Source organism: Bidens hawaiensis, unplaced genomic scaffold, assembly GCF_021521415.1.
Source record: "Bidens hawaiensis isolate Kalapana, Puna unplaced genomic scaffold, B.hawaiensis_p1.1 tig00025450_1, whole genome shotgun sequence".
Lineage (NCBI taxonomy): Eukaryota > Viridiplantae > Streptophyta > Magnoliopsida > Asterales > Asteraceae > Bidens > Bidens hawaiensis.
The window spans coordinates 130,763-155,092 of record NW_027494070.1 but is presented as its reverse complement, the minus strand read 5'-3'; the positions used below and the strand labels follow the sequence as shown (position 1 = coordinate 155,092).

At 47.3% G+C, this 24,330-nt stretch overlaps 1 protein-coding gene across 1 annotated transcript; it reads right to left on the bottom strand.

Annotated features, from left to right (window-relative positions):
* Nucleotides 1–10,791: 10,791 nt before the first annotated feature.
* On the bottom strand, nucleotides 10,792–23,634 carry LOC143571635 (uncharacterized). The gene is made up of 8 exons (XM_077057011.1): nucleotides 22,429–23,634; nucleotides 22,251–22,355; nucleotides 22,016–22,168; nucleotides 21,777–21,940; nucleotides 11,641–11,788; nucleotides 11,435–11,557; nucleotides 11,268–11,355; nucleotides 10,792–11,158 (listed from the first exon to the last, which is right to left on the bottom strand). The coding sequence occupies exons 1-8, from the start codon at nucleotides 23,632–23,634 to the stop codon at nucleotides 10,992–10,994; spliced, it is 2,154 nt and encodes a 717-aa protein (XP_076913126.1). The 3' UTR covers nucleotides 10,792–10,991.
* Between the last annotated feature and the right edge of the window lie 696 nt (nucleotides 23,635–24,330).

The following is a 24,330-nucleotide window of genomic DNA, read 5'->3' as shown; positions in this document are numbered from 1 at the left end:
CGGCAGCAAAGCGCTTTGCCGAGACGGAGAAGCAGCTGGGAAGAGATCTTTCCCAGAGTACACACCTCTACACGCAGAGGACAAGGGAGAACAACGTTAGGATCGCCCGGCAGAACAAAAAGAGGCGGCTAGGTATTTGGCAGTCAAGGGTAAACTTTGACACCTCATCCAGCTCTCGCCCTCTTGTTGGCGGAAGGGACAACACGAACCCTTCAAACCGTAAACACCGGTGGACGCCACTCACCAAGAGCGTCACGGAGATATTTGCCACGGAAAAATTGCCATGGCCAAAAGCCCCATTGATCCGGCAGAAACCTAATGCGGATCAAAGCAAATCCTGTGATTTCCACGGGACAAAGGGTCATGGTACTGAAGAGTGCACATCTTTGAAGGATATTGTTGAGACATTTGTCAAGGATGGAAGACTTGCACATCTCGTGGCATCAATCAAGAAGGGAGGAAGGAATGACAACCGGTACAGAGGTAACGGACGAAAGCCCTTCGACATCAGCATCAACATGGTTCATGGCAAGGTCAGAGGAAGAAAAAGACGAGTGACAGAACCATGCGCGTGGAAGGAAGCTGAGGTGCGCTTCCCGCGAGTGCCAGGAGGCCCCAGTAAAGAAGGCCCCATCGTCATCAAAAGCCAGCTGGGGCATTACATCACTTCCCGCACTCTTGCTGACAACGGCGCTTCGTCGACAGTGACGTACAGGCAGTTCTTTGACAAGCTGGATGATGAAGACAAAGAACGCTTGGAAACGGTCTACGCTTCAATGGAAGGGTTTGACGGCAGCACAAACACCCCCCTGGGTATCCTATCTTTCCCCGTTACTCTTACCGATGGGAATCATTCACGCACAGAAGACGTGGATTTTGTCGTGATGAAAAAGCCACACCACACGTACGACATCCTATTCGGAAGAGACGGGATGGCAAGATTCAACGCCGTGGTATCTTCAGTCCACGGCATGATGGGATGGCCAACAGCTGAGGGTGTAGCGATGATCACTGGCATTCCCCAGGTATGCATCGCATCTGTCTCATCTAAACCCAAACCAAAAATGGCTAAACCAACCATCACCGAACAGGAAAAATGGGCCTTCAATGGCAAATACCCCGACCAGGCCGTTACCATTGGACCAACAATCGTTGATCCCACCCGCACCTTACTCAAACGCTTACTGCAGAAAAACGCTGACACCTTTGCGTGGGCACCAGCTGACATGACTGGTGTACCCCGAAGTAAGGCGGAGCATAAGCTCAAGTGCGATCCGGCTGTTACGCCAGTCGTACAAAAGCGCAGAGTAATGGGGCCTGAACAAACTAACGCGTGTAGAACCCAAGTCAAGGAACTCCTTGACGCAGGCATCGTACGCGTTAGTAGATATCAAACATGGGTTGCAAATCCCGTAATGGTACCAAAGAATGACAAACAATGGCGCATGTGCATAGATTTCAAAGATTTGAACAAAGCATGCCCCAAAGATTGTTATCCGTTACCAGAAATTGATCTTAAGGTGGATTCGTTGGCACCATTTCGCCTTAAATGCTTCTTGGATGCGTATAAGGGGTACCATCAAATCCACATGGCCGTAGATGACCAGGACAAAACCGCATTTCGGACGCCCGATGGTACATTTTGTTATAAAATGATGCCATTCGGACTTAAGAATGCAGGGTCCACGTACCAACGACTGATGGACAAAGAGTTTCATGCCCAAATCGGGAGAAACTTGGAAGTCTATATGGATGATTTGGTCATCAAAAGCCCCGAGCCAGAAGCGATGTTAAAAGACATTGAAGAAACTTTCAACACGCTCAGAAAGATAAACATGAAGCTCAACCCGAGCAAGTGTTCATTTGGGATGGAAGAAGGGAAGTTCTTGGGAGTCATTGTTACTAAAGATGGCTTCAGAGCGAACCCTGAAAAGGTCGAAGCCATTGTTAAAATGGAATCACCTACCACCATCAAACAGGCTCAGACACTGAATGGACGACTAGTCGCACTTAATCGCTTTTTGGCAAACCATGCGGATAAGTCGTTTCCTTTCGTGTCAACATTGAGAAACTGCTTAAAGAAAACGCACTTTCGCTGGACACCAGAAGCGGAAGCAGCTTTTCAGGAGATTCGGTCACGCCTGATCGAACTCCCAACACTTACAGCACCACAAGCGGGAGAGGAGTTAATCCTATACCTTTCCGCAACAGATAGAGCAACCGGGGCAGTCCTGCTAGTAGAACGAAAAGGCATCCAGATGCCAATCTATTATGTTAGCCGTGTACTAACAGACGTAGAAACCCGGTACTCTACCCTCGAAAAATTAGTCTTAGCACTTATACACGCTTCACGCAGGTTAAGACGATATTTCCAAGGCCACCCAATCACCATTCTCACCAACTTCAAACTCTCAAACGTTCTAGGCAAACCCGAATTATCGGGACGTCTAGCCAAACGGGCAATTGAATTGGGAGAATATGCAATTAAGTACAAGCCAAGACCAGCCATAAAAGGCCAGGTCCTGGCCGATTTTATTGCAGAAGTCCCCGCTTCGCGGGAGAAAGAGTGCCAGGAGGAGGCTCAACCCTCCCCAGCACAGGACATCAATGATGTCTGGCGACTCTACACTGATGGAGCAGCCAGTAACGAGGGTTCAGGCGCAGGGTTAAAATTAACCAACCCAGCAGGCCAAGAATATACTTACGCTATTCGGTTGGATTTTCCAAGTACGAATAACGAAGCCTAATATGAAGCATTCTTGGCCGGATTGAGAATTGCGCGTAAGATGGGAGTGAAAAACTTGGAAGCCCACGTGGATTCCATGCTGGTGGCCAACCAAATAAATGGGACGTACACGGCTGTGAACGACACAATGGCCCTGTACCTCGCCCAGGCAAAAACCCTTATGCGTGATTTTAATGATTGTAAAGTCATACACGTCAAGCGCAGCGAAAACAAATCTGCGGATGCGTTAAGCAAGCTTGCATCACTAGCCTTCACCCACTTGGGAAAGGACATCCGCATTGAACTCCTCGAAGCACCATCAGTCCCGCACAAGGAAATTTGTGTCATCCAAACCGGTACAGAAACGTGGATGACACCAATAATAAATTACCTTGCAGCAGGAACACTACCAGAGTCAAAAACACAGGCAAGAAAACTACGCTGTAAAGCACTGAATTATCAACTAATCGATGACGTCCTTTACAGACGTAACTTTTTTGGCCCACTCTTAAGATGCGTGGACAACCAAGATGCTGACTACCTCTTAAGGGAAGTACACGAAGGCATCTGTGGAGTTCACGCAGGTCCCCGCGCTGTTGTGGCTAAGCTAAACAATGCGGGATACTTTTGGCCGGGGATGCATATGGATGCACTGGCATACACCAGAAAATGTAGGTCTTGCCAGCTTTACGCACCCAACACGCATCGCCCGAAGAATGAACTTGTTCCAGTCACTTCTTCGTGGCCATTTCAGAAGTGGGCCATCGATGTGACAGGCCCATTTCCCACAGCAGCAGGAAATGTTCAGTTCCTAGTGGTAGCCATCGACTACTTCACCAAGTGGATAGAAGCAAAACCTTTAGCCCAAACAACCGCAAAACATATCAAAAAATTTATTTGGGAATTTATTATTTGTCGTTTTGGACTTCCACAGAATTTGGTAAGCGATAACGGCACCAACTTTGCTGACAAGAAGCTACAGCAGTGGCTGAAAGAACTTCAAATCACCCACACCTTTACCTCACTGGCACACCCGCAAGGTAATGGTGAGGTGGAAAGAGCAAACAAGAGCATCGTCGATGGCATAAAGAAAAGACTCTTGGAACACAGATCCGGCTAGGTGGACGAGCTTCCGCACGTCCTTTGGGCAAACAGAACGCTGAAAAAGGCCAGTACGGGGGAAACCCCGTTCAGTCTCACTTATGGCACTGAAGCCATGGTCCCGGTCGAAATTGGTTTACCCTCACCAAGGGTCTTGATCCAGCCAGAAGACAATGATGCGGAAAGACGGTTAGACCTTATGCTAACCGAGGAACGCAGAGACTTAGCCGCAGTGCGTGAAGAGAATTACAAACGACAAATGCAAAAGTACTACAACACGCGGGTAAAACTCTGCAACTTCAATGAAGGAGACTACATACTGCGTAACAACGAGGCTTCGAACCAAGAACGCCCAGGAAAGCTGGCCCCGGTCTGGGAAGGGCCATACGTTATCAAACAAGTTCTGGGAAAGGGCGCATACCAGCTCGAAAGGCTCGATGGCACTCCCATCCCAAGAACATGGAATGGAGCTCAATTACGCAAATGTTATATGTAGATCAATTCCAAACTTGTAAAGAAAAGGCCTAAGAGCCACTTCTAATGGAAATGATTCTCCTTTCACAATGTGTTGATAGCCTTACCTTTAACTTATGAACTTCCCATGTGCCGGTATTCACCGCATCAATGTGGGAAGAAGTAAGTAGTTGCGTGTGGAAGGCGGCAAAACCCGCATAAACACAACGCTAAAAATGTTAAAAAGTTCTAAGGAAAACCTACACGCAGGTCAGATGTAAGTGAAGTTTAGCTATCCTTGTAAGTGCAAGTGACGGTCTTACCCGCACAATCACGAACAAGGAAGCAAAACTTCAACCTATCATCTACCACGTTCAAAGGTTAACTTATTCTGAACACTTAGAAAATTTCAAAGGAAAAGATGAGGTAAACTTCCACGCAGGTTAAATGTAAGTTTAGCCATCCTACTAAGTGCAAGTGACGGTCCTATCCGCACAATCATGAAAGAGGAAGCAAAATAAACTTATAATTTACCACGTCAAAAAGTTATCTTATCTAAGTACTAAAGAAATTGCTAAGTTTAAACATGCGTAAAATAAACAAGGAAAAGGACAAACACATTCTTTATTTCATCGAAACTCGAATATTACAAACATTGCTGGGTGTATACCCGCATACAAAAGAAATACTAAAGCAAATATCTACGCTAGTGGTGGAAAGGGATCTTCTGGATCATGCTTCAGGACCACTTCCACTTGGACCCGCACCATCAGCAGAGTGTGGCGGTTCAAGGAAAGCTCTAAGGACAGCAAGCCCATCATCAGCAGCAGCGACTTCGTTCACCTTCTCCACCACCGGATGCGGGAAGGCGGCATACTGATTCACTGCTTGGTCGTAAGCAGTTTCAGTGTCTACATCAAACAAAGGGAAGTTGGAAGGCGGGATGCCTTTCTCAACGAACCCTAGACCAAGCAGGAAGCCGGCCTTTTCCCCATCCTCATGAGAAGCGTTGAGGGTTGCGCTCATAGCATCGTCATAAGACGTCTCTGAAAAGACCCGATGCACAACCTACAAAGAAAATGTACAAGTGTAAGAAACTTCTGACACAAAGGAAAGCGTGAAGACAAAGCTAAAATACCTGAGACAACGCTTCTCGAAGAAGCCATTCCTGGGCAACCAGAGCTTCTTGAAGGGCGGCTTGAGCTTGGGTGCAGGCGCGTTCGGCTTCGCTCTTATTAAGATTGGCAAGAAGCACATCCTTTGCAGCGGCCTCTTCAACGCCCTTAAGCTTCCGCTCTGTGTGCGCAAGCACGCCCCTCTGGTCCAGGATCTCTTGAAGCTTCTTCGCGTCCTCCATAGCCAAGGCATCATGAGCCTGTTGAAGAGCCTCTAATTTGGCTTTAAGTTCTTCATTCTCCAGGCGGAGAGGCTCAGCAACAGCTTCAGCCTTGGTGGCCCTCTCGGTCGCGTTCCTCGCAGTCTCCTTAGCTAGCCGAAGCTGTTCGTTAACAGCTTGGGCAGCCTTGGAGCGGGCCTCGAGTCGCGCTTGAACCTCAACCTCGAGGGCCTTGAAGGCCTTCTCCTTCTCCGCAGCCACTGCGGTTAGTTTTTGGTTCTCCTCCCGGAGAGCACGCGCCTGAGATACTTCTTTAGCGCGAGCTGCTTTTAACTTGTCGTTTTCACGACAAAGCAGCTCGACGCGTGGCTGCATCCGGGCCAGGAGAACCCGAAGCTCGTTGGTTAGCCTACCCTCCTGGTAGCTAACCATGGCTTCCCCCAACGCACCATGGGGAGCAGCGTGGCGAGCCCAGTCCACGCACTCCACAGGTGTGCGAAGGGTTGTTCCTCGGCGAATGTTCCATCTTGGAACATACACTTCATTGGAATCCGACACTGCAAAAGAAACAAAGCAGTTAGGAAAAGATGATAAAAAATGTATAAAGGCCAAAAGAACCCTACGCACCTGTAGGGTCGATCACAGGCCGATAGCCACCGAACCCATCACCTGAACCTAAGGGAAATCCATCCAAAAGGTCAGGCAGATGGGAAGGTAACAAAGATTGGCGAGAAGCCCCGCGCGTACCTGAAGGTTCGGCCGTCGAGGCCGATGGCGGAGGCGGCACGGTTTCCGCCGCAGTAGATGGCAGAGGCATGGTATCCGCCGCGGTCGCCGCCGTGGAGTCAGCAGCAACGGTAACCGCCGGCTCCGTGAAGGATGCTGTAAAAATCGCACTCACGGCCGGCGGTGACGTCATCTCGGCGGGCATCTCGGCTGGAACAGTCGGCTCAAAGGAATGAGCAACTGGACCAGCGGAAGCAGGCGCAGGCGCCTGGGTCGACGCCTCAGGTAGGCTGACCAAGCCTACCGTCATCGGCGGGGAGGTACTCTTCTGCGCTCCACCCTGGAATGCGTCAACATCCACGCCTGCGTAAAGAAGGAAAGTGTTAGAATTATTAAGCTATGAAGATAAAAGCTGAAGTTGTACTTACGGGTTTTCTTGAGCCTGAACGTACGGACGGGCGGGGACGAGCCCAATGGAGCCGGTCTCTTGATGCCGGTCACCGTCGTCGTCGTTGGTTCTCCGGAAGGTAACAGTCGTAGCCTCCGGAGCAGTGGTCTTCTCACCACCGGGGTTCCCCGCCACCTCTTCACTATCTGACTCGGTGTCAGATAGAAGCACCGGATCGGCTGTGGAGGCCACCTTCTCCTTCCCTTTCCCGCCGGCAGCCTTCTTCTTCCGCACCAACGGAGGACCATCTGCGGATTCCTCAGAAGAAGACAGGATGTCAGGAATTCCAGCAGCGGGTACAGCATTGAGGGATTGAGGATAGAATATCGCCTTACCTGGCCGCCGGTGGCTCAGGATCTCGTGGCCCAGCGGATAGACCTCCACAAACCGATCCGCCGTTTGTTCCAGGATGGGCAACTCGCCCTCGTCTAGAGCACGAGTACCCATCCGCGTGGGACCGTCAGCTTCCCGCGGGTACAGGAGCGACTCCAAACCGTTCCCCTCTAAAAAAAAAAAAAAAAAAAAAAAAAAAAAAAAGAAACAGTTAGAAGACAAACTCGTATCAGCAAGAAGGACAAGACATACCATAAGGAATAGAGTTCAAACCGTATTCGAGAAGGATGGGAACCTGAGACGCCTCCTTCCACACCCGGCTCATCCCCAGCATCACCATCCCGGACTCCGCAAACCGGTAAACCGGAGATTGGACCCGGGATATCTTCGAAAACCATTCCGCCTCCTGGTAGTTGGTGGCGTGAAGGCTCGGAATTGCTTGGCCATTTTTAAACTTCATGGCAAGGGGGATGGCGCGGGCAGAAATGTAGAAGAACTCCCGCTTCCACGCGCGAAGACTGCGCTCTGTCGCGCAAATCTTCAAACCCTTGATACGGGTTGTCAGGGTATACCACCCCTGGATGCACCTCCAAGTGTAGAAGGTCATCAGGCGGTTAACATGGGGCTCGATGCCCAAAATCCGGCACACCCACTCGAAGTGGCGAATCTTGGCGATCGCCATGGGGTGCAACTCGGTCAGATGAACACCGTGCCTCTCAAGGACACGGTAAACAAACTTTGTCAATGGGAACCTAAGATTCCCATAGACAAAGAATGCTGCATAAACCCCGATCTTGCCTCTAGGGGCATCGTACACGGTCTGATGGGGTTCAGGAAACTCAGGCTCGAGAGGATCGAGCATGAACTTCCTAACAACATACCGGTACTGATCGCCGGGCAGAGCACACTGGCACTCGCCAGCAGTACTCCTGTCATCAGTTGTAGACTCGAGATCATGTGAAGACATCTTGCAGAAAGAAGAAAGCGATTTCGGGAAAATGCTTGCCTGAAGAGGGGAGTATTTGCCGGAAATCGCTAAGAAGAAGAAGAGAAGATGTGAAGGTGTGAATTACAAAGGACCCTCTCCCCCTTTATATACTAATCGCAATTAATGCGGTGAATTTAATGTGGAGGAGAGAGAAATCGAGGGTGCAATGAAACTATGACGCGTGGCAAAAAGCAAGCTGGCAACAGCTGTCAAAAGGACGCGTGCCAGTAATTTCGCGGCCACGCGCCCGAAAAATCGCGCCCACGCGCCTGAAAAAGCGTCTGGAATGACCATGTACTGTCACGTCACCATAACTTCCTGCACGTCCTGACACAGTCAGAAGAAACCGTCGCACGTCGTTTCAGAGGTTTGGACTGTTCTTATCTTTCCACCAACCCTTCGAATTTCAAAAAATTCAAAAAGATTCAAAAAAGTAAGCGGGAAAATACCCCTTACCTTGGCAAACAAGTAACCATAAGCCGGGTGCGGGTACAGCGTTAAGGCAAAACCCTTCGCATACCTAGCACCCGCAGGGAATTGAAGCCAAGAATAACTTGGCAAACAAGTAACCATAAGCCGGGTGCGGGTACAGTGTTAAGGCAAAATCCTTCACATACCTAGCACCCGCAGGGAATTGAAGCCAAGAATACCTTGGCAACCAAGTAACTATAAGACAGGTGCGGGTACAGTGTTAAGGCAAAACCCTTCACATACCTAGCACCCGCAGGGAATGGACCCCAGTACCTTGGAAGTAAAGTAACCGTAAGACGAGCGCGGGTAGTGTAAAGGCAAAACCCTTCACATACCTAGCGCCCCGCAGAGAATTGAAACCAAGAAGGATCTTCTGAGCAATGCTTGCGGATAGAGGAATAACATCCCCGCATAACGGGAACGTCGAGAATTATATTGTTTGAAACTCCGTGATGGAATTGGTGGTCTTAGCATAATTGATCACTATGTTGAAAACCACCAGAACCCCATGGAGAATATATACAAGTGAGACTCAACGCTCCTGACTTGCGAGAAGGTTACATACCTACCCGCATCATACCCAAAGATCAAGCAAAAAAATCGGGAATTTTTGCAAGTGACATTAGGAAACCCGCGGGAAGAATCCCCACGGAGAACCTTAAAACTAAAAAACCCCTTTTCAAAACCCCTTGCTTAAAGTCCAAAAGTTCACCTCACTTTATTAAACATTCATGAGAAGAACATTGGACTGGGGGGACTTGAAGAGGTAGGTCCCAGCAGAGCCCAGTTGGTCCCGCAAGACTCACCTTGAACAGGGACGTCTGCGCAAAGGCCATCTGATCCCGCAGGACCCACCACGCTCAGAGAACCTTACGCGCAGTACGCAAGCTGTACACGCAGGGAAAGCCTCCCAATGGTGAAGTACCCCGCCTGTTCCCGCAGTTGCGGATACAAGCCATCAGGGAAGGCTACCCGCAGACAGCAGGGCTACACGCACAAGACACTAGCTACTTCAGTAGTCACATGAAGGAATGAGCAAGGCGGGAACAATCCCGCCTAAATGAGCCAGTCCGTATGATTCTGAAAGATCTTTTGTACTATACCTACCAAGGTATGGATAGGACAGACGATCTGACCAGAACAGCCCATGAGCCAATCACAGGGTGACAGCTCACCGACAACAGTACGAGGAGGAGCACCCTCTAGTACTGTTTGTCACTATTAGCCGCTGCCTACTCACCAACCCTTACTGTGGGGCGTGCGCAGCCTACAGTTGGTGGAATAGTGTTACTGTTGGCCGTAACCTATTCACCAACTAGCATGGCCTGCGTATAATCCACAGTAGGTGGGACGTGCATAATCTACAGTTGGTGGAATAGTGCAGCCGACTTTGTTACTGTTGGCCGTAACCTATCCACCAACCAGTATGGCCTGCGCATAGTCCACTGTTGGTAGAACAGGAATACTATTCAGCCGGCTGTACCTTCTAGGAAACCTACCTTCGGCTATAAATACTCCAACATCTTGGAATGGTAAGACCATCTGCTATCCTGTTATCTAGCAATCTCTTAATATACACTTATATTCAGAGCAATCTAGTCTGATTCTCACGCCGGAGGGTGGTCACAAGGAGGAACCCCCCCTTCTCAGTGACGAGCTTACGGTGTTTGTTTTGCAGGTCCCCTGAAGAATAACTGTCTCTGTTGGACCTCATTCTCGTGGGAAACATTACTTAACCCCCAGATTATCTATAATCTGCACCGGGTCACTTAGTGTTTTTTCAGTGAGCGTCATAATTCGAACTTTGCTTCCAAACCTTTTTTTCGAGGCATTTACGTCCACCCATTTTGATTATCACGTGACATCTCCCGGTGACTGTTTTCTAGCATCACTCCTCGATATTAAACAACTAATTTTTCAATAATAATAGAAAGTAGAGTACGAGCCAAGCTCAAGCTTCAAAACTTATTCGACCAGGACACAAAAAACCTCATAACAAGTCAAGCTAAAACTTCAAACTATCCATGTTCAAGCTTAGACAAGCTCAGGCTCACCGCCCAACTTAGCATACTTAAATTCTTAAATTAGGCTATCCCCGGCTTGTCACACACAATGACAAACACAACTATGAGTGTGTCCATAAACCAAGATGATGTTTCATAAATATACACATAAATAATTTTAAAAATGTGTAATTTTAATAATTAAATAGGTTTATAAAAACTATGCTATCATATTAATAAACTAAATCCTTAGACGAAAAGATTAGAAGGTGGTTTATATAAAAAATAAAACTGCACCTTGAGCGACTTTCGACCCATTTCCACTCCAATCGAATTTCTTAACTTGACCCGCAGGAAATAAAGCACTACCCGAATCATAGGATAGAAAATCTGAAGCATTACGCATATCATTTGACATTGATCGCTGCAGCCATGGTTCTTAGTTTCCTAGAAACTTCCAAAAAAGATGGTCGATCTTGTGGATCAGCTGACCAACAACTTTGCATTAATGACTTCCATTCAGGATCGCACCATGTTGGTATTGTAGGACGCAACGTGTTGTTCACAATCCCTCCTGTTAATTACCAAACAAACCATAAAATATACAAATGTACAAGTATCATATTCCCTATATCTTAAGCAGCATTACAAAACTATAAACAGATGGTCCTTTAAATGCGTACCAATTACATTTGCGCAATGCATATTTGTATAAGGTTCGTCTCCAGTCAGCAACTCCCACATGACCACCCCGAATGAATAAACATCAATCTAATTTTGAAAAGAAAATGTCAACAATAAATCATATTACCTTAAAACAAATATGTGTTTTAAGGCAATAATAATATACCTTTTCTGTTACCATGTGACTTTTACCACTAAGAAGCTCAGGTGCCATCCATGGTAAGGTTCCACGAACACCACCGGATACCATTGTGTGTTGTTTCACCTTTGATAAGCCAAGATCTCCTATCTAAAATATTTATAGAACAAACATTTATATGGAAGAACTATGGGTGCATGTATATAGTTGTTTATCTAAGTTCACATGCATACCTTGCAAATTGGTCTGTGTGGATCTCTCATATTAACCAGCAGATTTTCACATTTTAAGTCGAAGTGAACAACGTTTCGCGCATGCAAATATTCCATTCCAAAAGCGGTATCCATGGCTATTATTAATCTTTTACGCCGATCTATAGTCCTGTCCAAAAAGATAGTTTTATATTTTAGACAACCAAAAACCAACTAAACTAATCAGGTTGTCATATATAGCTCGTTTAATAAACGAGTCATGTTGGGTTGACCAGTATAACCTGTTTAGTTAAATATGTCGCCCGGTCAGCCCATTTGACTAAGCAAGTTGACCCATCAACCCATTGATAACTTGATTATAATCGGTTAACAGCCTGTCAAGCCGTCAACCTGTTTGAGTCGTTTATATATTTGGGTCGTGTCCAGGTTAACAATTCAACCAGCCAACCCCACACGACATGAAGATAACACGTTCTGTGTTGTCACATCCAACAAGTTTAATAAACGGGCTGTGTTCGGGTTATAGGTAACCCATTAGTTAAATATGTCACCCCATTGGCCCATCAACCCATGTAATTAAAACAGATCGACCAATATGTATGTTACAACCAATTTAACAAATTTACAACTTAATTATAACTGGTTTACACCCCGCCCACCTGTTTAGATAAACGAGTCATGTTCAACGTACATGATTTTAAACTAGCCCAGATTAGAATTGTCTTTGACATATATATATATATATATATATATATATATATATATGGGTTAATAATTCAACCGCCAACCCTACACGATTGACGCCAATACCAAAAACATTACTGAAGAAACACTAACCGGACCCCGGGCAGATTACGAGTAACCTGGGGGTTAGATAGATGTTTCCCACGAGGGGTTAGACCCAGAGAAGATGGTTCTTCTGATAACCTGCAAAACAGACACCGTGAGCTTGTCACTGAGAAGGGGGGGGTTCCTCCTTGTGACCACCCTCCGGCGTGAGAATCAGACTAGATTGCTCTTTAAATATAAATGTATATTAAGAGATTGCTAGAGCAGATATCAGGTATAATATGATGATATAAGATAAGATAAGATGGTCATACCATTTGTGGTATTTATAGCCGAAGGTAGGTTTCCAAGGAGGTGTGGCCGGCTGCAACAGTGTTCCTGTTCCACCAACAGTGGCCTACGCACGTGCCCTGCTGGTAGTTGGTGGGTAGGCAGCGGCTGATAGTGACCAGGCCTGCTGTGTACTATTCCTTTTCCACCAACTGCCGGCTATGCACGTGGTATGGCATTAGTTGGTGAGTAGGCAGCGGCTAATAGTGACATACAGTACAGGAGCATGCTGCTCGCCATACTGTTGTCAATAAGCTGTCGTATCTTTAGTCAGATCTTTTTCCCATACCTCGTCAGGTACAGTACAGAAGATCTTCCCGTATCGTACGGACTGGCTTATTTGGGCGGGAGTATTCCCCCTCCCGCCCTTGTGCGGGATTGTTCCCGGCTTTGCTTATTCCTTCAGGTGACACTGAGTGATTGAGAGCTAAGTGCCTTGTGCGTGTAGCCTTGCTGCGCGGGTGGCCTTCCCTTATGGCTTGTATCCGAGGCTGCGGAGACAGGCGGAGTCCTTCACCATTGGGAGGCATTTCCTGCGGGAACAGCTTGCGTACTGCGCGTAAGGACGTCACGTCTCTGAACATGGTTGGTCCTGCGGATCCAGTTGGTTTCTGCGCAGACGTCCCTGTTCAAGGTGGGTCTTGCGGGTCCAACTGGGCTCTGCTGGGACCTACCTCTTCAAGTCCCCCCAGTCCAATTTTCTTCTCATGCGTGTTTAATAAAATGAGGTGAACTTTTGGACTTAAGCAAAGGGTTTTGAAAAGGGTTTTTTAAGGTTTTCCATGGGGATTCTTCCCGCGGAAGTCCTTGTCACTTGCAGAAATTCCCGAGTTTCCTGCTTGGTCTTTGGGTATGATGCGGGTAGGTCTGTAACCTCCTCGCAAGTCAGGAGCGTTGAGTCCCACTTGTGTGGATTCTCCATGAGGTTTTGGTAGTTTTGAACATAGTGATCATTTATGTTAAAACCACCAATTCCATCCTGGAGATTCAAACAACGTAGTTCTAGACGTTCCCGCTATGCGGGGATGTTATTTCCGTTTCCGCAATCATTGCCCAGAAGATCCTTCTTGGTTTCAATTCCCAGCGGAGCGCTAGGTATGTGAAGGGTTTTGCCTTAACACTGTACCAGCGCTCGTCTTACGGTTACTTTACTTCCAAGGTATTCCTGGCGTCAATTCCCTGCGGGTGCTAGGTATGTGAAGGGTTTTGCCTTTACACTGTACCAGCACCCGTCTTATAGTTACTTGGTTGCCGAGGTATACTTGGCTTCAATTCCCTGCGGGTGCTAGGTATGTGAAGGGTTTTGCCTTAACACTGTACCCGCATCCGTCTTACGGTTACTTGTTCGCCAAGGTTTACTTGGCTTCAATTCCCTGCGGGTGCTAGGTATGTGAAGGGTTTTGCCTTAACACTGTACCGGCATCCGTCTTACGGTTACTTGTTCGCCAAGGTTTACTTGGCTTCAATTCCTGCGGGTGCTAGGTATGTGAAGGGTTTTGCCTTAACACTGTACCCGCATCCGTCTTACGGTTACTTGTTCGCTAAGGTTTACTTGGCTTCAATTCCCTGCGGGTGCTAGGTATGTGAAGGGTTTTGCCTTAACACTGTACCCGCATCCGTCTTACGGTTACTTGTTTGCCAAGGTAAGGGGTAATTTCCCGCTTACTTTTGAATCTTTTTGAATTTTGAATTTTGACATTCGAAGAGTTGGTGGAAAGATAAGAACAGTCCAAACCTCTGAAACGTCGTGCGACGGTTTCTTCTGACTGTGTCAGGACGTGCAGGAAGTTATGGTGACGTGACAGTACATGGTCATTCCAGACGCTTTTTCAGGCGCGTGGGCGCGATTTTTCGGGCGCGTGGCCGCGAAATTAATGGTATGCAAGCTGTCAACAGCTGTTGCCAGCTTGCTTTTTGCCACGTGTCATAGTTTCATTGCACCTTCGATTTCTCTCTCTTCCGCATTAAATGCATCGCATTAATTGCGATTTGTATATAAAGGGGGAGAGGATTCTTTGTAATCCACACTTTCACTCTTTTCTTCATCTTCTTTGCGATTTCCGGCGAATACTCACCTTTTCAGGCAAGCATTCTCCCGAAATCGTTTTCTTCTTCTTTTACAAGATGTCTCGTGATCTCGAATCTACTGCTGACGACAAGAGTACTGCTGGCGAGTGCCAGTGTGCTCTGCCTGGCGATCTGTATCGGTACGTCGTCAGGAAGTTCATGCTCGAGTCTCTCGAGCCTGAGTTTCCTGAACCCCACCAGAAGGTGTACGATGCCCCCAGAGGCAAGATCGGGGTTTATGCTGCATTCTTTGTTTATGGGAATCTTAGGTTCCCATTGACAAAGTTTGTTTACCGTGTCCTTGAGAGGCACGGTGTTCATTTGACCGAGTTGCACCCCATGGCGATCGCCAAGATTCGCCACTTCGAGTGGGTGTGCCGGGTTTTGGGCATTGAGCCCTATGTTGACCGCCTGATGACCTTCTACACTTGGAGGTGCATCCAGGGGTGGTACTCGTTGATAACCCGGATCAAGGGTTTGAAGATTTGCGCAACCGAGCGCAGTCTTCGCGCGTGGAAGAGGGAATTCTTCTATATATCCGCTCGCGCCATCCCCCTTTCCATGAAGTTCAAAAATGGGCAAGCACTTCCTAGCCTTCACGCCTCCAACTACGAGGAGGCGGAATGGTTTTCGAAGATTTCTCGGGTCCAATCTCCGGTTTACCGGTTTGCGGAGTCCGGGATGGTGATGCTGGGGATGAGCCGGGTGTGGAAGGCTGCCGATGCGCAAAAGATCCCAATCGTCCTTGAATATGGTTTGAACTCTGTTCCTTACGGTATGCTTTGTTTCCTTTTGTTGATTTTGAATTTCTTCTAACTTCTTTCTTGTTTATTTCAGAGGGGAACGACTTGCAGTCGCTCCTGAACCCGCGGGAGGCTGACGGTCCCGCACGGATGGGTACTCGCGCTCTAGATGAGAACGAGTTGCCCATCCTAGAACAAACTGCGGATCGGTTCGTGGAGGTCTATCCGCTAGGCCATGAGATCCTTAGCGCCCGTCGGCCAGGTAAGGCGCTATTCGACCCTCGACCCCTCAATGTTGAAACCTCTGCTGGAATTCCTTTAATCGTATGTTCTGATGAGGAATCCGCAGATGGTCCTCCGTTGGTGCGGAAGAAGAAGGCTGCCGGCGGGAAGGGGAAAGAGAAGGTGGCCTCCACTGCCGATCCGGTGCCTCTGTCTGACTCGGAGACCGAGAGCGAAGAGGTGGCGGGGAATCCCGGTGGTGATAAGATCACCATTCCGGAGGCTGTGACAACTGTCACCGAAGAGCCCAGGATGACGACGGTGACCGGCGTGAAGAGGCCGGCTCCATCGGGTTCATCCCCGCCCGTCCGCACTTTCAGGCTCAAGAAAACCCGTAAGTACAACTTCCTTTAGCTTTTAACTTCATAGCTTAATATCATTTAACACTTATCTTCTTTACGCAGGCGTGGATGTTGACGCATTCCAGGGTGAAGCGCAGAGGAGTACCTCTCCGCCAATGACGATAGGCTTGGTCAGCCTACCTGAGGCATCGACCCAGGCGCCTGCGCCTGCTTCCGCTGGTTCAGTTGCTCACTCCTTTGAGCCGACTGTTCCAGTTGAGATGACGTCACCGCCGGCTGTGAATGCGATTTTTACAGCATTCTTCACCGAGCCGGCGGTTACTATTGCTGCGGATTCCGCGGCGGCGACCGCGGCGGCTGCTACCATGCCCCCGCCATCGGCAACGACGGCCGGTCCATCAGGTACGCATGGGGCTTCTCGCCAATCTTTGCCACCTTCCCATCTGCCTGACCTCTTGGATGGATTTCCTTTGGGTTCAGGTGATGGGTTCGGCGGCTATCGGCCTGTTATTGACCCTACAGGTGCGTAGGGTTCTTTTGGCCCATTTATATATATATATATATATATATATATATATATATATATATATATATTTTATCATCTTTTCCTAACTGCTTTGATTTTTGCAGTGTCGGATTCCAATGAAGTGTATGTTCCACGATGGAACATTCGCCGAGGAACAACCCTTCGCACCCCTGTGGAGTGCGTGGAATGGGCTCGTCACGCTGCTCCCAGTGGTGCGTTGGGGGAAGCCATGGCTAGCTACCAGGAGGGTAGGCTAAGCAATGAGCTTCGGGTTCTCCTGGCCCGGATGCAGCCGCGCGTCGAGCTGCTTTGTCGTGAAAACGACAAGTTAAAAGTAGCTCTCGTTAAGGAAGTAGCTCAGGCGCGGGCTGTCCGGGAGGAGAACCACAAACTTGCCGCAGTGGCTGCGGAGAAGGAGAAGGCCTTCAAGGCCCTCGAGGTTGAAGTTCAGGCTCGACTTGAGGCCCGTTCCAAGGCTGCCCAAGCTGTTAATGAACAGCTTCGGCTGGCTAAGGAAACTGCAAGGAACGCAACCGAGAGGGCCACCAAGGCTGAAGCTGTTGCTGAGCCTCTACGCGTGGAGAATGAAGAACTTAAAGCCAAATTAGAGGCTCTCCAGCAGGCTCATGATGCCTTGGCGATGGAAGACGCCAAAAAGCTCCAAGAAATCTTGGACCAGAGGGGGGTGCTTGACCATGCTGAGCGTAAGCTAAAGGGTGTCGAAGAGGCTGCGGCTAAAGAAGTGTTGCTTGCCAACCTTAACGGGAGTGAAGCCGATCGCGCCCGTAACGAAGCTCAAGCTGCCCTCCAGGAAGCTCTGGTTGCCAAGGAATGGCTTCTTCGAGAAGCGTTGTCTCATGTAAGTTTTTCTTGTCTTTACGCTTTTCTTTGTAAATAGAAAAGGTTTTGACACTTGTATATTTTCTTTTGTAGGTTGTGCATCGAGTCTTTGCTGAGACGTCGTATGACGATGCTATGAGCGCAGCCCTCAACGCTTCTCACGAGGATGGGGAAAGGGTCGGCTTCCTGCTTGGTCTAGGGTTCGTTGAGAAAGGCGTCCCGCCTTCCAACTTCCCTTTGTATAATGTGGATACTGAAGCTATTTACGACCAAGCAGTGAACCAGTATGCTGCCTTCCCGCATCCGGTGGTGGAGAAGGTGAACGAAGTCGCTGCTACTGATGATGGGCTAGTTATCCTCAAAGCTTTCCTTGAACTGCCACGCTCTACTGATGGGGCTGGTCCAAGTGGAAGTGGCCCTGAAGCCTGATCCTGAAGATCCCTTCCCACTGCTAGGATAGATTTAGCTTGTATAGATTTATTTTCTTGTAGGCGGGTAGTTACCCGGCCATTCTTGTAATGAATCATTGTGAAATATAAATCTTTGTGCGGGTAGGACCGCTTCTTTTATTGGATTCCTTGCTTTATAAACGTTATATGACTTGCATACTTTAGTTTAAATTAGCAATTTTCCAAGTGTAGAATAAGTTAACCTTTGAACGTGGTAGATAATAGGTGTGAAGTTTTGCTTCCTCTTTCGTGATTGTGCGGGTAGGACCGTCACTTGCACTTAGTAGGATGGCTAAACTTTACCTGCGTCTAACCTGCGTGTAGGTTTTCCTCATCTTTTCTTGAGGATAAGTTAACCTTTGAACGTGGTAGATAATAGGTGTGAAGTTTTGTTTCCTCTTTCGTGATTGTGCGGGTAGGACCGTCACTTGCACTTAGTAGGATGGCTAAACTTTACCCATATCTGACCTGCGTGTAGGTTTTCCTCATCCTTTTCTTGAGGATAAGTTAAACTTTGAACGTGGTAGATAATAGGTGTGAAGTTTTGCTTCCTCTTTCGTGATTGTGCGGGTAGGACCGTCACTTGCACTTAGTAGGATGGCTAAACTTTACCCATATCTGACCTGCGTGTAGGTTTTCCTCATCCTTTTCTTGAGGATAAGTTAACCTTTGAACGAGGTAGATAATAGGTGTGAAGTTTTGCTTCCTCTTTCGTGATTGTGCGGGTAGGACCGTCACTTGCACTTAGTAGGATGGCTAAACTTTACCCATATCTGACCTGCGTGTAGGTTTTCCTCATCCTTTTTTAGGAATTCTGTTTTGAACCGTTCGACGCGCGGTTGTCAATAGGTTAGTGTTCAGTTTCCTTTCATGATTCATGCGGATAGACCGGCACTTTCATTTAATGGGATAACTGAACTTTTCCCCTTCAACTGACCTGCGTGAAGGTTTGTCGTTTTTTGGGTTTATGCGGGTTTTGCCACCTTCCCCATGCAACGACTTTTCACGTAATTATGCGGTGAAAACCGGCATATTCGTGTTGATAGTTCATAAAAGTATAAATGTAAAATCATCAGCGTCGATGTTTTAAGGAGAATCATTTCCATTAGAAGTGGCTCTTGGCCTTTTCTTTACAAATTTGGAATTGATTTACATGCAAACTGTGTAAATGAGCTCCCTTCCATGTTGTTGGGATGGGAGTGCCATCGAGCCGATACGCACCTGGTTCGGGATCTCGTTCTTTACGCAGCATGTAGTCTCCATATTGAAGCTGGAATTTTTTCGTGTTTTCCCCAGCTGGGGTTCTACACGCATCAGCCTGCTCAGCGTTCATTGCGCCACGAGGTGCGCGAGCGTCCCATCTTTGACAAATGCTTCGACCATGTCCTTTACGTCTATGCATTCTTCGGTGTTGTGGCCTTTTGTCCTGTGAAAGTCACAGTATTTGCTCCGATCAGCATTGTGACGATGTCGGATTATTTGAGGCTTTGGCCATGGGAGCTCCTCGGTGGCGAATATCTCGGTGACGCTTTTGGTGAGCGGCGTCCATCTGGAGTTCTGGGTCGATCGTACGTTATCCCTTCCGCCTAACCGATGTTGTAAGCCGGATGAGGTGTCAAAGTTTACCCTTGACTGCCAAATGCCTAGCTTTCGCTTTTTGTTTAATCGGGCGGTAAGGACGTTGTCTTCCCTTGTTTTCTGGGTGTAGAGGTTTGTGCTCTGTGGGAGATCTCTACCCAGTTGCTTCTCCGTTTCCGCAAAGCGTTTTGCTGCTGTCATGATGGCATCCCATGTGGATGGCATGCCATCTTTACCCGTTAAGGTGCGGATGAGCTCTGGGTGGTTCGCGCCCTGAATAAAAGCAGCGCGAACAAGATCTTCGCTAATGTTACCCAGACTTAGCTTCTTCGAGTTGAAGCGAGTGATGAAGTCTAGCAAAGATTCATCTTTTTCTCGAATGTACTTGAGGATTGTCCATTGCTCCTCGGTATATTTTCTTTGCTGGCTGAAGTGTTGGCTAAACTTCTGTTGGAAGTCTGCCCAGTCGTAGATGTGGTTGACCGGTAGACGATCGAACCACGCTCTAGCAGCCCCGATAAGCGTCATTTGGAACATGTAACACCACGTGGGTTCCGTCCAACTACTGACGGTTGCCCCCGCTATGAATCTGTTCAAATGATCATCTGGGTCGGATATACCATCATATGTGCCTATGCTGGACATTTGTTTGGCACTTTTTGGGGCAATTGCTTCTGCAATGTCCCTTGCAAATTTGGACGTTCCCGCATTTGCAACGTTTGGTCTGAATGTTTTGGAGAAGTATCGTGGACTTCCACCTGTGCTTTTTGGTTTGAAGGCTTGTCCAAAATGCCTTCTCGAGGGTTCGCGTCGGAGTCGGATTCCTCCGAGTCATTGTCCAAATATTCTTCGAATTCGTCGGCCTGTTGGACGGAACGCAAGCGTTCGTCCAACTCAGCTTGGAATTCCTTTTGACGTGCCTCCGCCCATGCCTTAACTTCATCGAGAGTTTGGCGGGGGAGTCTTGTTCGTTTTTCAAACTGGGTATCGGTGAATCCCAGTGGGCGATCATTTACTGCACTTGCCCCAGCTTGGGTAGCTGAGGTAGTGTTCGCAAAATTTACTTCACTTGCCCCGGCTTGGGTAGCTGGGGTAGTGTTTGTAAAAACTGTGTAGCCGGTATTCCCCCCAGTAGCTGGGGTTGTGGTTACCGGAATTTCTTTAACCATCTTTCTAAAAGTTTGAAAAAACTGGAGAAAAATAAAGTTCTAGATTTACGCACGGATGGCGCCAATGAAGAAACACTAACCGGACCCCGGGCAGATTACGAGTAACCTGGGGGTTAGATAGATGTTTCCCACGAGGGGTTAGACCCAGAGAAGATGGTTCTTCTGATAACCTGCAAAACAGACACCGTGAGCTTGTCACTGAGAAGGGGGGGTTCCTCCTTGTGACCACCCTCCGGCGTGAGAATCAGACTAGATTGCTCTTTAAATATAAATGTATATTAAGAGATTGCTAGAGCAGATATCAGGTATAATATGATGATATAAGATAAGATAAGATGGTCATACCATTTGTGGTATTTATAGCCGAAGGTAGGTTTCCAAGGAGGTGTGGCCGGCTGCAACAGTGTTCCTGTTCCACCAACAGTGGCCTACGCACGTGCCCTGCTGGTAGTTGGTGGGTAGGCAGCGGCTGATAGTGACCAGGCCTGCTGTGTACTATTCCTTTTCCACCAACTGCCGGCTATGCACGTGGTATGGCAGTAGTTGGTGAGTAGGCAGCGGCTAATAGTGACATACAGTACAGGAGCATGCTGCTCGCCATACTGTTGTCAATAAGCTGTCGTATCTTTAGTCAGATCTTTTTCCCATACCTCGTCAGGTACAGTACAGAAGATCTTCCCGTATCGTACGGACTGGCTTATTTGGGCGGGAGTATTCCCCCTCCCGCCCTTGTGCGGGATTGTTCCCGGCTTTGCTCATTCCTTCAGGTGACACTGAGTGATTGAGAGCTAAGTTCCTTGTGCGTGTAGCCTTGCTGCGCGGGTGGCCTTCCCTTATGGCTTGTATCCGAGGTTGCGGAGACAGGCGGAGTCCTTCACCATTGGGAGACATTTCCTGCGGGAACAGCTTGCGTACTGCGCGTAAGGACGTCACGTCTCTGAACATGGTTGGTCCTGCGGATCCAGTTGGTTTCTGCGCAGACGTCCCTGTTCAAGGTGAGTCTTGCGGGTCCAACTGGGCTCTGCTGGGACCTACCTCTTCAAGTCCCCTTACAAACATCTAAAAAACGACAAAACTAGTACCTATCTTTTTTCTTTAAGAACTGTTTTAAAGACCCATTAATCATGTACTCTGTCACGGTAGCCAACGAGCCATCAGGCCCGTCACGAACTATACCATAAAACGATACAACATTTGGGTGGTGCAATGAACTTAACATCAAAGCCTCCTTCCAGAAATCGGCAATCTGTATTCAAAAAACAATAATTGTTAAATATGACCAAATTTAATAAAAAAGACAATTTGACTGTATAAATATTACCATACGTTCCCTTTCAGCTGGCTTCCCGGAAAAGAAACTGGCCTTGATTCTCTTAATTGCAACATCCGAACCCTTCCACTTTCCATGGTAAACCGCTCCATATGTACCGGATCCTAGCTGGCGTATTTCCTCCAGATCGTCATTCTTTATGGTCTAAAGCAATAATATATATACAAATATAATAAATATAAACTATTTTTAAACATTTTTAATAATAATGCAAGTGAAACTGAACCTGCAGTCCCTTAGCAACAGCTTCTTCTTCGGCTTTCGTTTGTTCAATCTTGGAATTGCTTTCGGTTCCGGTATCAGAATCCAACTCCAAATCCTCGGGTGCATCCTACAATGTTCAGTTAATAATAAATACTAATTCGCATCAAAATGTTATGAGGGTAAAACAGTAGTTTACTCACCACAACATCCAACTCATGGGTTGTTTCCTCAGTAACCGCAGCAGCTTTCTCAGTATTTTCTTTAGCTTCATTATTTTCTTCATCACCACTTCTTAAAGCGACTTTTTTAACCGATTCAACTATTTCAGGTATATAATTCAATCTCTCAGTTTTAATTTCTCCCTTTTCAGGAGAATGAAAAGCAGTTTCAACATTCACTTGAGCATTCAACCGCCTTCCCTCTGTCGTGATCAATGACTTGGGTCCATGAGCTTTTTGGTCAACTAAAGCTGATGATCGGTCAAGACCGACTACAGAATCGTTAGGGTTTGAGTTTATCAAGTTAGCAGTAGACTGAACGGGTTCGAAAGTCATGTGGTGATCGTAAGATTTCGGGATCAATTTCAACGGGTGTACAGGGTAACAATCGGGAATATCGAGCCCATTATAACCGGTTAACTTAGGAGGTGATTCCACCAATGGAGTTTTAAAAACACCATTTTCTTGAGGTGAAATAGATGCTTCTTTAGATAGAGAACCGATAACTGGACTTTGAATATCCCTCCATAAAGAATTTGAATTCGAGGGCCCGTAAGCATATGGAAAATTCCCATAATTCGCAAACTCGTGCCTGTGACGGACATAAGGCGAGTGGGTATCTGGATATGCGGTGGGGCCCATTGCAATAGCCGAATCTTTAAGGTAAAACGGCTGGGGAAACGGAGGAGGACAGTGTTCACAAGCATTGTTTCCATCAAACATGTTGGTTCCATGAAGCATGTTGTTAGGCAACCAAGGAACGTTGTCTGGCGACCGGGACTGGTGGTCAACCGGTGAATACTGATTAACATATATTCGGTCAGAGTCACCAGCATACGGTCCATGGTAACATGCACACGAAGGCGGAGATTGATGCCTCGGGGAGTAGTAAACCGGGCTCTGCGAACCCAAATGAGGGATAGTTAAGTGATGCAAGTTAACCTGATCAAAATACTGAACATCATCTGTCGTATGACCCGTTTGGAAGTCGTGAAGACTGTTTAACGCGTCTACATATCTCCTTTCATTACCATCGACATCAAGAAACTGCAACGGGTCATCGAGTTCCTCCATCATATTGGTTACATCATCGTCATTGACAACCGAAACAAGAGCATCAAGATCCTCATCCGGTTGCTTGTATTTGATAATATGAACCCCCTGAAACAAGTCCTTCATCCTCGCCATCAATTCGTCGAATCCGATATCTCTGGGAACACTCAGTATCCGCCTACGTATCGAAGTTTAGCGTCCTGTGGGCGGGGTAATATGGTGCCGTTAAAGCTGCATAAGATCTAACGCGAGGGGTATGATCGTCCAAGTTCCGTGGTGAACCCGGAGAGGAGGTTATGTTCATTTATTGTTGAAACCCAAAAATAATATATTTTATCTGACAAACAACATTCATGATTTAATAATTAGGATATAAAAATGAAATATAATTATAATAATACGAAATGTAGAAAGAGTGAAGAACCTGAAATGAAATCCGGTAGCTGGGAAATTGGATGCTGATGATGAAGAGAGAGAAGGGTGAGGGTAAAACAGGGATTAATGGTGATGGAGAAGAGAAGAAGGCTAGCAGCAAAAACGCCATTTTTGTTTCCATGATTATTGTTATGGTTGAATAAATGTTGATTCTCAGCCGGGAGGTAACTGTATTTTATTTGTCTTTCTCTCCGGGTATGGGAATTCGAATAAACCCAATTTCAAAATGAAAATAAATTGATATTCGAACTTAAACTGAACTAAGTCGTTATAGCATCACCAACACCGCCGCCGGTGGTGATCATCACGCATAGGAAACCAAGAAATTGTACCGTTGGGGGTGAGAGGATTTAAAATAAAAAAAATTAAACAATATAAATAAGTAACCATTTCAAT